This window comes from Sardina pilchardus, chromosome 1 (assembly GCF_963854185.1).
Source record: "Sardina pilchardus chromosome 1, fSarPil1.1, whole genome shotgun sequence".
Taxonomy (NCBI): Eukaryota; Metazoa; Chordata; class Actinopteri; order Clupeiformes; family Clupeidae; genus Sardina; species Sardina pilchardus.
Window position 1 is genome coordinate 39,323,889 of NC_084994.1, and position 18,467 is coordinate 39,342,355.

The 18,467-nt window shown below is 39.5% G+C and overlaps 1 protein-coding gene across 3 annotated transcripts; it reads left to right on the top strand.

Annotated features, from left to right (window-relative positions):
• The first annotated feature begins 10,737 nt into the window (after positions 1 to 10,737).
• Positions 10,738 to 15,819, top strand: LOC134090096 (B-cell receptor CD22-like). Of its 3 annotated transcripts, XM_062544232.1 has the most exons (11): positions 10,738 to 10,781; positions 11,317 to 11,383; positions 11,514 to 11,777; positions 11,910 to 12,128; positions 12,351 to 12,695; positions 12,770 to 13,027; positions 13,292 to 13,558; positions 14,300 to 14,378; positions 14,590 to 14,629; positions 14,777 to 14,857; positions 15,053 to 15,819. In XM_062544232.1, the coding sequence occupies exons 2-11, from the start codon at positions 11,329 to 11,331 to the stop codon at positions 15,179 to 15,181; spliced, it is 1,737 nt and encodes a 578-aa protein (XP_062400216.1). In that variant the 5' UTR covers positions 10,738 to 10,781; positions 11,317 to 11,328; the 3' UTR covers positions 15,182 to 15,819. The 3 variants fall into 3 exon arrangements, with proteins under 3 accessions (XP_062400216.1, XP_062400215.1, XP_062400217.1); XM_062544231.1 differs by lacking the exon at positions 10,738 to 10,781 and having other exon boundaries at positions 11,226 to 11,383; XM_062544233.1 differs by lacking the exon at positions 10,738 to 10,781 and having other exon boundaries at positions 11,226 to 11,383; positions 15,092 to 15,819.
• Positions 15,820 to 18,467: the final 2,648 nt, after the last annotated feature.

Sequence of the window (18,467 nt, forward strand, 5' to 3'; positions counted from 1 at the left end):
AGACTGGTAACTTTCGCCATCTAGGGGACTGTGGGAAATTCAGCCCCACACTCCATGTTCTGGATTGTGAGACATGGACAGACATGGAAGACCAGAAGAAAAAATTGCTCATGAAGAATATCTTTGAAGAACTCATAGAATCAGCAGATGAGTGGGGCCATCAGACCAATTCTAATAACCTAAAGTTACGTAAAGGTAAGGACTCAGACCAGTGTCAACTATTGGCACTAGTTGGCAACCTCTTTGAGATAAGGATTTATTTGGCTGTGAAAGGTGTGTGTTAATTTTGAGAGAATAACAATCTCAGTTACATTTTACTTGAAGTTATCTACTGTACTACATAAGAGTGACATGAAACTGACTCTTTTCTAATGTTCATGACACGTTCATGACAGCATCATGCGTCATTATGTAGATACTTTTAAGTAAAGCGTAACGAAAGCATTTTCTTTTTCAGGGGCATTTTCTTTTTTTACAAAGTTGGAGGTTGTACTCCATATATTGAAAATGATGTTGCTCTGGGAGTTTGGAACTGTGCCCAATTTCCTCTACCATCTAAATGGTAAGTCCTCTGCACTGAATCGTATCAGTGAAAAGTTTTCAAAAGAGGTCATGTAAACATCGTTCTCCATCACCATTGATGTCCTTACTGCAATTTTGGTTATGTGTAGACTCCAGGGTTCCTGAGGATATGTGTGAAAAAGACAAGATGCACCTGATAGACGCAGGGCTCTTCCTGAACTCTCCGTACCCCTCCGTCCTGAGAGAGGCCAGGGAGGTGGACATCATAGTGTCCTTTGACTTCTCTGAGAAACTTCCTTTTAATGTAATGCATTTGCTCCCTAACTCCAAGCAAGCATCTAATTATACAGTACACACATACAGACACTTGCTTGCTGCTTGCTTGCTTACACAGTGTACACACACACACACACACACACACACACACACACACACACACACACACACACACACACACACACACACACACACACACACACACACACACACACACACACACACACACACACACACACACACACACACACACACAGGCATTTTGTTGCCTCTGTACTCGTACCCTGCATGACAGTAGAGTTAAGTCTAATCTAATGTCACCACTTGCTATTGTAATTATTGCAAAACAAATCAATGTTGTTATTCAGACACTGAAGGTGGCCAGTGATTATGCACAGAAGAATGACCATCCCTTCCCTAAAGTGGACTTTAAGAAGTTGGAAGAAGATGAAGGCCAAACGCCAAAGTCCTACTATGTTTTTGAAGGAAAAGGCAAACCAACTGTAATCCACATTCCCCTCTTTAACATGGACAACTGCAAAAGTGAGAAATTGCGTTCTTTACTTAGGCATACACCTCAGAGAATACACTTCACAATAATCCGAATCACGCACCAATCAACTATAAACTACCATGATAATCTTTCTGGCAACAACATTATTACTTTAATCATTACATTATAAGAACACAACTCACACTTATCTAAGTAACAGAGAGAGCAAAGAATGAATGATACCTGCCACTCAGCTTACTGAAAAGTTGCATTTTGGAGTTATATGTAGTTTATTTCCTGTAAAATAAATGTCTGTAGTAATGTCACCAAAGAATAGGGAATCTTGTGAAAGTTGATGCACCTCAAAATGGTCTCCATCATTGAAATCAAAGGATGAGACCATCTGGTGCTCTGTTGTCTTCAGGCCATTTACTGGATTCTTAATCTCCTCCACCATGATAGGTCTGTTACCCAATTACATCTAGAGTAGAATTTGAGTTCTTAAAGGAACACTTCACCGTTATTTTTATACTAAACTACGTAATTCCCTTAACTAAGACGAGTTGATACATGCCTCTCACGTTTCAATGCGTGCAGAGCACTGGCTCTGGCGCGTGGCACAACTTTGATAGCACTTACCGGTATAGCACTTACCGGTAGCTAGCCCAGTTCATTCAATAGGATCCAAACAGAGTAAGTTAGAAGCGACCAAACACCTCCATGTTTTTGGAATGTTTTTTGTGACAAAATGAAATAAACAAATAAAAGTTGAAATAAATAAATAAAAGATTAAATAAAAGTTTAAATGAATAAATAAAAGTTTAAACGAATAAATAAAAGAATAAATAAATAAATAAAAGATTAAATAAATAAACATAGCCTATACACATTGACATTTACATTGCCATTTATATTCCAATGTTGAAATGCGGCAATAAATAAATAAATACGTCAGTCACTCACCCATCAAGGCGGGACCTAGCCGCTGATTGGTTGCTGCGGATTGGCTTCATGTGAACCCAGCTGGACAGCGCAAAGTCAGACTTATGAAACAGACTACAAATCATACAACAAGGATTTCATTCTAAATTCATACTTTTAGGAAGCTATCAGGCGTGAAATGTTGTTATTTGATAGGCTAGTTTGCCGTGTAAGAATTTGCTAGGGTTAATAGTTTCATCATGTCCCTTTCCACAGGTGTATAGATTAAAGCACCATATGATTATCAACACAGACTTCATGGTGCTTGATTAATACACCTGTGGAAAGGGACCAAATGAAACTCATGAATGTGCACATTTAGTATGCACCAACGATAGCCTGTTATAGGCTAAATTCATGGCAAACGACTTACTGTAGAGTTACAGTAGTTGGACAGTCGGGCGAGGTCGGCCGGATCAAGTGTTGCTGTCCCGTACGTGCTGCCATCAGTCGAAGGAGCCATCAGCTCGGCGGCGTGCACTTCATTTTGGCCGATTTGACATGTCGAATCGGCCTCAATGACCAATATTGGCCGCATTTCCCAAATGCAAACTTTCTTAAGAACTTAAGAAGGCTCCAAAGATGCAATCGTTAAGAAGGAGCGCTAAGATAGGGGTGTTTCCCAAACGCGTTCTTAGGAGAACCTTAAGATCAAGCCAAAGAAGCTTCTTAAGAAGCTCGACGAGAGCTGTTCACCTTCATCTTAGAGCTCCTTCTTAGCGATTCCTTCTTAAGTCCTTACTCCTTAAGAAAGATCGCATTTGGGAAACGCGGCCAATATTGTTGAAATGGTGTTTTGCTAAATTAAAGAATGGTGTCCATTTTGTTCCCTTTAAAGCCATTTAGCTTTAAAGAAGTTTTTTTTTTTTTACGTAGGCCTAGTATTTCCCTGGCGGTAAGCTGCTCCTCAACTGAATTGTTATTCCTTGCTCTTTAGTTTTCAAATTCCTGTCATTGGAACAATGCAGCATGAAAATATGACTTATTTTTAGCTTCTCAGGACACAACCAGAACTTGTTCAGAATGTAAAATGACATAGATTATGTTCCTGTGGCCTACAGTATATGCAGCAAAGTTAGCCTATAGCTAGCCTATAGTTAAAAGGGAGTTGTAGACTAAACTAGGCTAACCAATTAAGTATGCTAAGCTAGGCTAACGCAGACTCAGTTATTTCACGAACAGAGAAGAGAATGGCATATAGGCTATCATTTTATATCTCTGGTGGTAAATGGCCTTATTTCCCCAAAAGTAGGCCTACATTTAAGGCTGTTTTGTGGCTTCACACACTCTCTCTCTCTCCCTGTCTCTACAGATAAGGAAACAATCAAAACAGAATGGGAGGAATACTCAACCTTCCAGATATACAAAGAAAAAACAAAGATCAATCACCTGGCAGATCTGGCAGCAGAAAATGTGAAGATCAACAAAAAAAAAATCCTGGATGAGATAAAAAATGCTATGGTCCGGCGTAAGGAACGAAAATAATCTCTATAGCCTTTGCCAAAGCAACCAGTATCAACATGCACTTACATTACATTTTGTCAGTTTGACTTGAAGAAGTGTAGGCCTAGTGAAAAAAGGCATAATGTTTGTGAGATGTCTTACTTAATTATTTTTTAAAAATATATGTAATCAAAGATATCATATTAAGCTCTACTTTTTGTGGATTCATCAATTTTACTAGTTAATTCTTTTTGGATAACACGTTTTGGATATGTTTCAAGACTATACGTAATCAAATTTTCATCACACAAATTCAACCTTTTCTGTATGACCCTGATGGTCTTTGTGTCTGTTATGTCATTTTCCCAATCAACACATGAAGGAACAAAAAATAGCCTATGTTCCTTGTTCCAACATACAGTATATACGTCATGCTCCTACTCTTACTTTTTTACATAATAATCATTTTAGAATTGTAATGTTTTTTTTCTGTGTGTCATATAACTGCTGCTTGTTAAGATTACTAATTATTGAGTTGTGAGGCACTTCAAGATACAAAAGATCTAGAATCTGAATTTGAATATAATCTGAATTTAGTCGTCAACTGGTGTATTGAAGAGGAACACCGGTTTGGTGATTTCTTCGCCGGTTTCACTTTTCATTTTCGCTTGTTTTACGCTTTAGTTGGCAAATTGAGCTAAAAAAACCTCACAGAGTTTATATTTAATGCCTGTTGTGTGTCAATGAAAGTTATTGTATGCATAGAATTATATGTCCTATCTGAATCCTTCAGAGCAAAATCTCTATCCTCAGTGTTAGATTCCTTTTCGCAATCCTTTTCAGAAATAAAAGAAAATCTGTATGATTATTTGTCTCAAGTTTCATTCTGGTAAATTAGTTAAATATTGCTATATCAGCCATACCAGCTGTGCATGTTCACTAACATGCATGTTCACTTCACTAAACACTTCTTAGTTGAAAAGGCCATGTCCTGATACCCTAAAAGATAAAACGTGGAAACTTAATTGGACTATTATCTGCCATAGAGGGCGGGGGGTATTTTGTAGGGGAGAATACATTTTTTTCTGCGTATTCAAGTTTGTTTAACCATGCAGATCATTCAAATTTGTTATTGCAAATACTTCTAAGGCGGCTGTGATTGCGGTGTCGGAAACATGGCTTGATGGATCTGTTCAGGATGCCGAAGTTGATCTTTCGGGTTACTCCATCTACCGGCATGACCGTAGCAGAAACGGAGGAGGAGTGTGCTTATTTATAACGAACGATTTGACATATAACCCACGGGCCGATCTCCAAGTGGAGGGCTTAGAGACTGCCTGGATTGAACTGCTGCTTATTAAAACGAAGCCCATTGTCACTGGCGTTTGTTACAGACCCCCAAAACAAACAGACTTTTATGAACTCTTTGAAACGGCTTATTGTAAGAGTAGCGTATGCATGAAAAGCGAATGTATCATTATAGGTGACTTTAACACATATATTACAGCCTCATAGTAGCTTGAAAGAATCTTTGTCCATGTTTTGCAAGGTATCTGGCCTAAAACAGTTCATTAATGAACCTACTAGAGTGTCTGCTAGCAGTCAGTCCCTATTGGACTAAATATTAGTCTCTGAATGTGGAAATATTTCTCAATCAGGGGTCCTTGATATTGCTTTAAGTGATCATAGTGTCACTTTTTGCACACGCAAGGTATCAAAACCACTATCGAAGACTGGTAACCATAGTTCAGATACAGATGTACTAAACATTACACAGCTGAAGAATTTACAGAAAGGCTTTCAGGGAGGGATTGGTCTGATGCTTTGGGAAGTAATGATGTTAATGGGGCCTGGAATTCGTTCAAACAGCACTTTATGGCTGTTCTTGATAGTGTAGCACCAACAAAAGAGACTAGAGTTAAACAGAGAAGTGCAGCTTGGATGACTTCTGACATTCTGGATCTCATTAGACAACGTGACAAATGGTTCAGAAAGTTTAAGAGGTCAACCTTGGCATGTGATTATGATAAGTAGGCTACATATACTTTCGTAATCAGGCTAGTTATAAGGTAAAGAGCGCAAAGTCCGACTTTTTCGCCGATGCCATTAGTGCAAACTCACATCAGCCCAAAAAGCTTTGGCGAGTCCTCACTGACATGGGCTCCAAGGGAAAAATCAAAATCAGGGAGAATGAATGGCTGGTGGTGGTAGTGGGCTGGGTTTAAACCAAACATGAGAACCATTTAGACTCAGCAGACTGAACTCCGCCAGACTAGCTGTGGCGAAGAAATCGCTTGTGTTTTCTCCAAGTATTTTTTGTAACAAATATGAGTAGCGATACGACATTTATACAACAAGATGATGTCTGTTGTGAAGAGCACAGCCTACACTTTAAAGTATATGATAAATCATGATTGCGCTTCATCCCTTTTACAACAAATTAGGAACTTATGGCGTCTAGGTGGATAGGTTGCAGTCAGTCTTGTTTGTGTGAGGAAAACATGCACAAAATTTTAGTAAAACCGTGAAATCCATCAACAAAAACGTGGCACAGACCAATATATGAGCTTTAGCAACGCGTAAAAGCAGTGACAACGTAGTTTTCGTGCAGGTGTACTTTACACAGAGGAGCTTTTTGAACACAGCGAAACACAGCTGGCAAACATGCGCGACACAGGATACACTTCTTATAGATCGAACTATTACCAAGTGATGGGAAACGGGAGTTATAGGCAATATCTGAAGGCTGCTGGATTGAATTCATAACCGTAGATAAGATGTTTTTTTCAACAAAGTGACTGAAGCTCTTCTAGCCTATGGGCTAAGAGGAGTCCACATGCCCCCTCACTACTACTTAACTTAATCGACACGACGACTTTATCGTTTTGTCTTGTATGCCTGGTGCCAGAGTAAAGATGTTAACAAAAATAGACTCATTGTACCTGTAGACCACTTTCTGACCGGTGGTGGACGAATACTGATTTAAAGACATAAGAGAGATTCATTTGGATATGGATCAATTAATATTGTGCAAATTGGGTATCAACAGAAAGTATTTGACATGCTATATCATAATATAAGGTCAAATTATGCAGTGTGATGTATGGGAAGTACATCTCAGAGACATTAATGTAGATAGATCTGGAAGATGTGTTCAAAAGACCACAAAGTGTGAAGTCTGCTTGTGTGTGTGTGTGTGTGTGTGTGTTTTTGTGTGTGTGTGTGTGTGTGTGTGTGTGTGTGTGTGTGTGTGTGTGTGTGTGTGTGTGTGTGTGTGTGTGCAGACTTGCATTTGTATGTAGACTGTTTATGTAGAATACAGTGAAGAGTGGAAGATTTTATATTCAGGAAACACGGATATACTGTACATAAACTGAATGAATGAGTGTCCAAAACCCCATTGTAGCAGAATTACTCTTGGCGTTCCCCTACAGTAGCATAGCGCACTTTTATTCTGCTGTCGTACAGGAATTCTACATTGCGCACTTTTGCAGTGCAATGACCTAGACACCCCATTCTCACTATTACTCTAGAAGTCAGTGTGGCAGTGTGGTTATTTTGCATAACATATTTACAACATCACATAATGCTACTTTAATGCTGGCATGTTTGGCTTCCCACCCTGACCTTATCAACATGATGAACAGGTTCAATCAGACAATAAAACATACCATAACAGAGCTAGGGCAAGACCAAGTAATTTAGTGCCAATGTGTTATTTGTGTAGTTGGAAAATATGATTGAAAACTGGAATATTGCCTTATATAGTATTCCATATTGTAACATAGTGCATTAATGTTGCTTCACCCCAGTGGTGGACAGTACATGTAATTCGTTACAATACTTAAGAAGCATATTGATGTATCTGTACTTTACTTAAGTATTTATATTTGGTGAGACTTTGTACTTTGACTTCACTACATTTTTAAGTGAAAACTCGTACTTTTACTCCGTTACGTTTATGAAAACCCTCTCGTTCCATTTTGGCAAAACGAATCACGTGTCCAAACTGCGTCCTGCACGCACTTCAGTGCGGCCCACCGAGCATGCATTAGTTTAGATCTGGCCCGCCACGCACTTAAGGCTCTAGCACGCTCCTCCGTCTGCGTCACGCGCACGCGGCACTGGACGTTTGACGTGCGTCATTTTAGACGCGTATAAGAGGCATACGGTACGGACAGATCTTTCCGGCACTTCACTTTGTCGTGTCGGAACCCGCTATTTCCCTATGGGTGACGTCAAGCGACTTTAACGGACCCGCAAAGCATTCCGGGAAGGCAGCGCTGCATTTGAAAACCTGTCGCGCGACAGAAAAGCTGGCCGATCCCCAGCTCTATGCAAATGAGTCCGTTGAACGCGAGCCGTCTGTCCAATGAAAGCACGAGGTAGTAGGTTCGTCGTTGTAGTACAACAGTGCCCGTGAAACTTGGTTCCGTATACAAGTCAAATTCATGTTTAAACGAACTCTTCCACGACCAGCTAGTTGTCCATAAAATAAACGAAACTTGGATTTGGAGAAATACATTGACTGTTGGTGTTTCTGGTGAGGATTTGAGATTGCATTGAGTAGTTTAAATAAAACAATATTTCAAAATGGCTTGCATAGTTTGTGTAGGCTATTAATATTGTCGTATGCTGTTAAATACACGCCTAAAATGGTGTATATTTGTGAGAAACACTTTAGACAAGTTAAAACGAACTGCTTATGAACTGCTAACTGACAATTCAAACGAAACGCCCACTCACGACAAACGAGGGGAAGACGTGCAACACCTTCCGACACATATGTAGTGCATATGTGTCCACACCGATACTCCAATGTCTGTGTCCTGAATGCGCGCCAGCCGATCAAGGTTAGCGCCGGCGCACTACGAATTAACTGTGATACTCTGGGATGTGCGACCACTGAACTAGGAAGAGCCAGGGAAGGAGTGTTCCACACTTAAATACTCAAAAGATGCAGCTGTTAGATGAGGAGAAGCACCACTTACTTTCTCATGTCTGCTGAAAAGTTTGATGAGTTGGTTCTTCACATCTCTCCATTTATCATCCACCAGAACAGGCACAGCACACCACGCGTAGGCTAGCATTCCAAGTTACAGCTAAACTAATGGGTTAGCTTATGGCTAATGTGTATGGGAAATCCCATAGAGATGCTAACGGTTAGCATAATCGATAAAAGTATATATTTAGAGCGAACTTCAGTCCATTTACACAACTTGGATTACATAGGAGGTCTTTGTTTACAACTGACTATTAAAATACTCAAAGACTAATGTTTTGTCATCATATAACAACGTTAGCGTGTAGGAAACGCCAGTTTAAGTGTTCTTCTGTCTCTGTTTGCTGAGTTTTAAGCGCTATTTCTGTACGTGCTCCACCTACTGGAGCGGCGTCTTTACAGCAGTTCCGTTTCACACATGCGCAGTCTACGCGTGAAAGAGACGCGCGGTCTTAAATTTTGGTCGACTCAAAAACGCGACGCATGCCGTAAAAATGACGCAATTCTCGTCACGCGCTCACCAGTGCCGCGTGCGCGTGACGCAGACGGAGGAGCGTGCCACGGCCTTTAGGCTATCATTGGCTTTTCGCTATTTTTTTTTATTTCCAGCAACGACGTTGTGGTTAACATTCCTGCAAACTAACACTCTTCTTAGAGAATGTGTACATTTACAATGTCAATATCAATGTTACATAGAGATGAAAGCCTACTCTTTGAAATCTCTATTGCAGCAAATCTAATGTGCGTGTTTGTTACTCATAACGTTACTCATAACGTAATAGGGAACGTGTGAGCGTGCATGAAAGGGAGAGAGTGCATTGATAACTGATATCTCCGCTTTATAAAGGGCAGCCACTGAGTGGAGCCGGCAAGAGTGTTACAGTGTACCATTGACAGTGTACCATTTATAAATGAATCAAACAGCATCATAGTTCTTAACAAATTTATTTTCTACAACAAAATTACTTTGTCATTATTATCATAATCGTAAATAAATAAATAAGTATCGTAAATAAATAAATGTTCTTAATAAATGCTAGGGGGAAGGAAGTATTTGACCCCCTATGTAACCCTATGGGAATTTAACACAGGGGCAGGTAGATTTTGTATTTTTAAAGGACAGCTATTTCATGGATCCAGGATATATGCATCCTGATAAAGTTCCCTTGGCCGTTGGAATTAAAATAGCCCCACGTCATCATACCCTTCACCACAGCTAGAGATTGCCATGGTGCTTTTTCCAGTAGTCCTATTAGCCTGTTTGATTTGCATTGAGCTCAATGAGAATCAAACAGGCTAATAGGCCTACTGTAAAAAGCACCATGGCAATCTGTTTGTTTGCAGTTTGATTTTTACTCATTTTTTGAATTAAGGCATTAAGATCAATTGTCAAATGATGATTTTATATTTCTCTTTTTAGGCAACTTTAGCATGGTATCAAATACATGTTCTCCCCACTGTAGATAGCTTCTAAGCAAATAGACAAATGTAAGAAACTATTTGAAGAGTGGCATTAGTATTTCACCTTATATAAGCTGATTTAGCAGGAGCTTTGATGTGAAAAGGATAAATTATAATTATAATTAAGCCATTAGAACCATAATTCATTGAAGTACTTTTACTTGTAATACTTAAGTACATGTGAAGGCAAATACTTTTTTACTTCTACTTAAGTGAAAATTCAAAGTGGGTACTTTCACTTTTACTCAAGTAACATTTGACACAAGGTATCTATACTTTCACTTAAGTACATAATCAATGCACTTCGTCCACCACTGCTTCACCCATTGCCTAATATACTGTAGTAAGCATTCATGTATGATTTTACGAATATCCTATGTGCTAATCACTGTGTGTATGTGTGTGTGTGTGTGTGTGTGTGTGTGTGTGTGTGTGTGTGTGTGTGTGTGCGTGTGTGTGCGCGCGTGCGCGCATCATTTTGGGAAAACCCACAGTGCAAAAAGAGAAGTGTTTCGTCAACTTGTCATTTCCACATTCACACGCCCAGTCACTCGTCAAAGATGCCATTTTTTCAAACATTGCCAAACATCTCTTCATGAGAAAGTAGGTAGGGTTGTTTTTACGAGTTTACACTTTACACTCTAACTCTTGATGTTTTTGTTTGTTTATGCTTTGCTGTACAGTTTCTGATTCCTGTTTTCTTCTCCAAACATAATCACCATTTTGGCCTTTCTAGTGTGTACAATGTAGTGGCATTGCACTTTTTTTAGCCGTGTTGAAATGACCCAGTCATCCCAGTGTGTGTTCTACTCTGAACATATCCATTCTTAGGTGATGTTTCTGGTCTTAATAAGTGTACTTCATTAAGTGTGTCTGCTCTGATGTTTCTGGTCTTAATAAGTGTACTTCATTAAGTGTGTCTGCTCTGATGTTTCTGGTCTTAATAAGTGTACTTCATTAAGTGTGTCTGCTCTGATGTGTCTGGTCTTAATAAGTGTACTTTAGTGTGTCTGCTCTTAGGTGATGTTTATGGTCTTAATAAAGTGTACTTTATTCACTAAGACTGTACAATCATTTAGGTTATATGCCACAAGTGTTGCATTTCAACATCACCTGATGAAATTATTCATTCATGCAGGAAAACCACAGCATGTGTTTTAAAGGAATATGCATTTTGGTGGTATTATTTTACCTACAACTGCCAGGTAGAGTGGAAAAAAACTTCTATTTTGATTCCTGGGTGATTTATATTCTTCATATTTAGAGAAATTTTACTTCCAAAATGGTAACTTGAGTCACTAGAAATGAATTTTAAATTGTCATCAACTCTTTCAGCTGTGCAGTGTGGACCCATTGTGACGTACTCCACTACTACAGTCTGTGGTCTTAAGGGGGCATCAGTGGTCCTGCCCTGCAAATGTCATCCACTATTTTGTGGAGGAGTGTGGCACAAAAACAGGCGGCAGAGAGTCAGGGAACACAGCAGATCTCATGACTGCAGCCTGCACATAGACAAACTAACAGATGAGCACACTGGTGTTTACCACTTTGAGATGCACTATGACAGAAGCACATCAGGGATTACAGTGACTGTTACCGGTACTGCTCAGCATGGAAATTCATAATCATATATCATTTTTTTTTTTTTTATCAGTGGGTCAAGGTGTAGCAAACTATTTTCTTTGTTGGTGAGTCATCATACTAGCTCTACTTTTGTCTCACTAAAATCAGATGTGGAAATGAAGGAAGTTGATGCAGGGGATGAGAATCAGACCAATGTGACCTGCAGCACCTCCTGCAGCTTGGGCTCTCATATTAAGTATGTCTGGTACAAGAATGGACAGACTCTACAAGACAAATCCACAGCCTCCATACTAGTCCCAGGATATACCCAGGCCAGTTACTCCTGTGCTGTGAAAGGTTATGAACGTCTACGCCCCCCTGCAAAGTGTAAGTCAGAGCAGAAGAACATCTATATAGCTGCCTTAGATTTTCCTTGTAAATACTATATTTTTTCCATATCGCTTCCATTGGTCAGTGGTATATTTCATCAGACACCTTTATTTTTAATGTCAGATAACTAGGTTGAAGCCTTAACACATACAACATGTGCACAGCACATCACTCTGATTGATATCGCTTTTGGTGCTCTTTTTGGATGTCCAATTATAGGTGTTCCCCATAAAAAGTGCTGGGGTGTGACCTACTCCTTTGAGAGTATCTGTGTATTATTGGGCTCATCAGTGGATATTCCCTGCACTTACGTACATCCGAACTATGACACTATCAACACAACATTTTGGTTTAATACACAAAAAAATAACAATCACCCAGAATATCTCAATTTGGCTGACGAGTACAAAAATCACGTGGAATATCATGGAAACAAAAAGAGCAGTTGTACTCTGAGACTGAAGGACATCAGAGCCGGTCACTCAGGAGAATATGCCCTCAGGTTAACAACCAAAGAGGGAGAAACTTACTCTGGATTACCTGGAGTCAATATATCTGTAACAGGTAAACCGTTTACCTTCTTTTTGTCTACATACATCTCTGTGTTTTCTTGTCTCTTTTCATATTGTATCCTCCAGCTGTGCAGGTGTTGACCCCTCCTGAAGCAGTGACAGAGGGAGAGAGAGTCACCCTCATCTGTAATACTACCTGTACTCTGAGTAACGACCCCACCTTCATCTGGTACAAGAATGGGCAGCCTGTGACCAATAAACACACAACCAGAGACAACAAGCTGCATCTAAACCCAGTCAGCAGTGAGGATGCAGGCAGTTACTCCTGTGCTGTTAGAGGACATGAAACTCTCTCCTCAAATATCGCTTCTCTCAACGTGAGACGTAAGTGCACATATCTGCAAGTCTATAACTTCTATGTGATGTTAATGGTCTGAGGGAAATTACCAGTAAATGTCTACGATATGAATGATGTTGTGCATGATGATACTGTAAATTGTTGTGGCACAAAAAGGCACCAAATAGACTTTTAGACCTTTCAGAAACAAACAAAAAGTGTAACCTGGCTGCACAGCTTTAATAGATAAGTTAAATGTATTTATTAGCCTGTCTATAACCTATAACCTGCCTGCACACATGTTTTAACAGACAAGCCAACACATGTCTCAGTTTCCATCAGTCCCTCTGATGGAATAGAGGAGGGAACTTCAGTGACTCTGACCTGCAGCAGTGATGCCAACCCACCAGTGCACACCTACACCTGGTACATGAAGAGTGGAGCTGAATCTCTTGTTAGGGGCACAGGGGAGAGCATCAGCTTCAATGTGACCTCTGATACCAGTGGACTTTACTACTGTGAGGCACACAATGAACTTGGCTCTCAGAACTCTGGTGATGCTGCAGTTCCTCCCAAAGGTCAGTGCATTGTGGACTCATCTCAGTGGACAATTGGGTATCACTTTACAGTATGGGAAATTAGCCTGAGTTCATGCATTAATGAATTAATGATGTATGTATTACCGCATTCTTTAATATCTCATGAATTATCCGGAATTGACATTGAATTTAGTTAATAAGGTGTCATTTGTGACCTCATACATGACCAACACGTCAACTAAAGCATTAGGTACGGTGGGCACATCATTTTGAATTATGATGTATTAACCATGATCATGATTACCGTCATTTCCCAACTATTGGCTGCGGTTTATACATTGATTTTGCAAAATTTATTCTGCGATGAGGTTGATGGAGACAGTCAATATGGTACTAATATGGTTGTGTTTCTTTTAACTGGCAACACAGCCCTGCGGCTACACAATGCAGCTAATACACGGGAAATTATACTGTGCTTCCTTTTCTGCCAAATTGTGGTCATCACTACTCAAATTGTTCATGCATGAGGTCATGAATCAGAGGCTATGCACTCATGTCCATTCCTAATGATTTATAACATATAAAGGAATGAAGTAATGCATAAATCATGAATTAATTAATGCGTGAATTCATGATAATTCATGTACCGTTACCGTAAAGTCTTACCGACAATGGAAATAAGTCATTGTTGCTTTATTGACTATTATCATGTCAGTTTTTTGTTAAGTATGATAAATGCTATTATGATTATGATAATCAAAAACACTGTTTATGTGCCAGAGGGACTTGTCATATCCATAGCTGTGACGTCAGGAATCATCATAGCCGTGATGCTTGCTCTCATGCTGGTGTTTGTCAGGTGAAAAGCTATAATTGGTTTACATCTGGGCATACAGGTTTGTAGTGGTGGAAGAACAAAATATCAGGATATAAACTATTAATATGCATTTTTTATTTATTCTGTATAAACATTTTCTGTTTCTATCTTTATATGAAAGGTACTTAGTGTGGGTATAAAATATGCATGTTGATTGCAAAATTAAAATTATAGACGGTTGTTTTATATTTAGGAGGTATACAATGGCAAGGGAAGGCACCAGCACAACACAGGTATTGATCATCTACAGTCTTGAAAAAAAAAAACTATTTTTTGAGGAATGTTTGAAGTAAACTCATGAGGAATTCAACGATTCATTAACATGTTGTGTTCATTTCAATGATCAAGCCAAATCCCCTTCTCTTAATCCGTTACAACAGGAAGTCCATTCTGATATCCATGATAACACGTACACAGCTCTGAACCCCAGGACCATATCCTCTGAGTATGACACACTGCAGGTAAGAGACCATATGAATGATCTCTTATTCATCCATTTCAATCAGTCTGTTTTTCTGCTCAGTATAGTAATATCACTGGAGTAGATACAAAACTATTGTGTGTGTGTGTGTGTGTGTGTGTGTGTGTGTGTGTGTGTGTGTGTGTGTGTGTGCGTGTGTGCGTGTGTGCGTGTGTGCGTGCGTGCGTGCGTGCAGAATGTGAGGGGTGTGAGTGACACATACATGCCTCTCCAGGGAACAGCTCAGGACTCAGTGTATGAGAATCTGCAGAGAAGAGAGACGCAATCAACAGAAATGGAGCTCAATGATCTCAGTAAGAAATGACCTCACCAACCCTGACTCTTCATTTCTAACTTGCTGGAGTTACGACTGACCTTGTCACTGGAAGCCAAGGCGTCTTCAGAGCCCAGCTCAAGCTTCAGCTTGTGAGACTCTGCAGAGAAGACAGACGCCCTCTACAGGCATCGGAGACTGAGCTCAAGGATCTCAGGATGAAATAGCAACACAATAACAACAACTTGTTGGTGTGACAACCTGACTTTGTCACTGGACATTAATGCCCCTTCTTCCCACCCTCCACACTTTTAACTTTCTCTGTTAATGTTTATAGCCATGGCATCATCATGGCATCATTTGGTCATTTACACAGACACTGTTTTCCTTTAGCACAGTAGACATGGTAGACTTATGGTCTAGGGATAATGCCAGTTAGCCGGTGCAGTGTTTCACTTGTGATGCCATTAGCGATGTCTACGTGTGGATGTGGTCAGGACTGTGAAGGCACAATGGCTACATCACAGCAGCACAGGACCTGAAGAGAGAACCCACATGAGAGAACTGAACTCAACACACTCTACTGTGCTGTCATCTGTGTGATACCGTATTGCTACTCAGGGCATTGCTAGAAAATGTTGGCCCTATGACAGGTAATCATTCTGGGGCCCCTGATTTTGGGGCCCCAGAATGCATCCTCCTCTGTGTTTAGATACTCTGATCAGTTAAAGGATATCTCAATGTAGGCTTACTAAGAAAAGGGTGTACATTTGTTTGTTGTGACAAGTGTTTGTAACGCAACCCAACTGTTTTTCAGGGAGGTGCTAGCCACTGGTGAAAGGTTGCGGAAGTGGCGCAAGAACGTTTTTTTTTTTTTGTTAAAACTTGTCCAGAGTGTTCCAAACTTCTTTGATGTTTGAAGTATATCAGTGTGATAAACAGGTTTTCTTTGTTTAATAGCATCTAAACAAATAGCTTTTGCTTATGTGAGTTGTTTAGTTCCCTTCTTACTATTACATGCACATTGTAAATACACGTGAAAGGTATGCCAGTCTCTCTTTTGTTTATATTTATAATGTCCTAATAAGCTGAATGCTGTGCGGTGCATAATTTGCATGAGATATTTGTCTCTAGAAGCACAGGAGTGTGGGCAGTTGAAGAGGAGAGGTCACTTTTTTTCACAGCAACTCATTTCTTCATAGTTCTTTTGTAACACACGGTGGTTCTATCTTTAAAAAACAAGAACAAAAGCCAGGGCAGAAGTTCCACATGCAGTTGCTGCTTCATCTGAGAGTTTATAGGCTACTTTAAGAGTGTGACGTGTGACGGACTAATTTGAGAGAGGAGAAATGCAGAAAAAACTCTTTGGTAAAACAGAGATAGTCTGTTTGACATCAGATATCTGCAAACGTTTGAATAGGGTAATAAGTGTCAACATTGTTTTTCTTTTTATATATTTAGAGTTATAAGTTTAAGTACATTTTCACAATAATGAAAATAATATTTGATCCATATGTTCCACAGTTATAAATGCCCTGAGGTGAAAATCAAGTCTATTTGATGTCTGCTACAAGACAAGACATGGACAAAACAGGCAGGCAATGTCATTGCCGAGGATCTCATCTGGTCGACTACAGCCTATACATATTAAACAGCAGTCCTTTATAAGAGTATGGAACCAGTCCTGAGTAATTGGGGGTGAGGTATTTCTTCATAAAGACAGAGACAAGCTAAACTGCAGCAACCAGCAGCAAGTGGCCAAAGAGCAGAGAAGAGAGTCAGGGGTGAAATGACTGGAATCAGTCAATAAGAAGTTATAATATTTGCCTGTGATTCAAATTAGGGCCCTTATGGTATGAATGGGTTCATTAAATAGAGAGGAGGGATATGACCATTTATCACATGGTAATGTTACTTTTCAAAGTAAACAACGAGTTAGATAGTCACAAATACTGAAGACACTGGCCTAAGGAAATTGGTAATGGTGGGCAAGTCCCAATTTCATTTTTCCAGACCGTCCAGATTACCAGTCCACCACTTCTGTTTATCACTAATAACATATTTAAAGGACAAGGTTTCTCAGTCATTGAAAACAAGAAATGAGGAAGTCTGCCTGCAATGCAGAAACTCCCCACTCCTTTGGTTAAAGAGAAACAAGAACATTATGCTGAAATGTGCAAATATCTGGGTATGCACTCAGGACATCAAACGCATATGAATGAATGTAGTGTGTGTGTACCCTTCTGCAATGTTACTTTTCAGTTTGTATTCTGTTGCTTTGGTCATATCTCCTGGCACCAGCCATGATAGAAAGACAAATTGGAGAAAGTGTCACAAGAATAGGCCACGCTGGTTAGAGGAAATAGTTTGTGGTAAAGGAATGGCCGTATGTCAGCAAGACCATCGCCATTCTGTAAAAACCCACAGTGCAGAAAGAGAAGTGTTTATCAGTTCATAAAAAGTTTCAGTTTATCGTTTCCCCATTTACACGTTCAGTCACTCATCAAAGTTGCCGTTAGTCAGACATTGCCAGACATCTCTTTATGAAAAGGTAGGGGGCAATTTGAATTTAAAAGGATTTATTTCAAATGTATTTATTCTTACCTTTTAACTTTTAAGGTTTCAATAATTTTGCGTGTAATCTCTGTTAGCATGATAAGGTATAGGGGAATATTGATATTTCTTCCTTTCCTTTTTAAAAGTATTCTTTTTTAACTTGTTTCAATATTTGTTTTGTTTTTTTAATTCAGTCCGTTAGCTTGCTTGTTTAGGCTTCTCTGTACAGTTTCTGCTTCCTGTTGCTGTTATGAAACATGTCTTCATGCCATAATCACTTATCAGTTAACCATGCGAACCGAGTAGAATTCCAATCAGCCACATGTTTAGTTCAATAGGCATATTTTCAACAAACAAATGCATAGTGCCGTTTTCTAAAGTATAGGCTAATGCAGTGCAATGCAGCTCTGAACTCCAACAAACTAGTGATGACGCCATGACACTTGAAAGTACAGGGGGTTTTGTAAGGGTCAAATGAACAAACCTGCTCTATCTGATAACTGGACACGTTTATTTACTAAGACAGGCATACAATCATTAGGCTAACTACTAAGAGCTTTGCATTTCAACATAACATGAGCACTATATGTGTGTTTCATTCATCAATGCAGGAAAAGTACAAATGGGTTTTCAAGGCATATGCATGTTGTTGGTGCCTTTTGTTCACCTAAACCTGCCAGGTAAAGATTAAACTACTACTTCAATTCCTCTAAGATTTTTCATATATAGGTCACTAGAATTTAATTAATGTTTTGTTGTCACCGACTTTCAGCCGTGCAGG

What these genes read in the sequence shown, in the direction of transcription:
- LOC134090096 (XM_062544231.1), top strand. Translation starts at nt 11,311, where the DNA reads ATGCAGGAAAACCACAGCATGTGTTTTAAAGGAATATGCATTTTGGTG. An exon ending in ATTTTACCTACAACTGCCAG is followed by an intron (nt 11,384 to 11,513) that starts GTAGAGTGGAAA and finishes CAACTCTTTCAG; the next exon opens with CTGTGCAGTGTGGACCCATT. An exon ending in GATTACAGTGACTGTTACCG is followed by an intron (nt 11,778 to 11,909) that starts GTACTGCTCAGC and finishes CACTAAAATCAG; the next exon opens with ATGTGGAAATGAAGGAAGTT.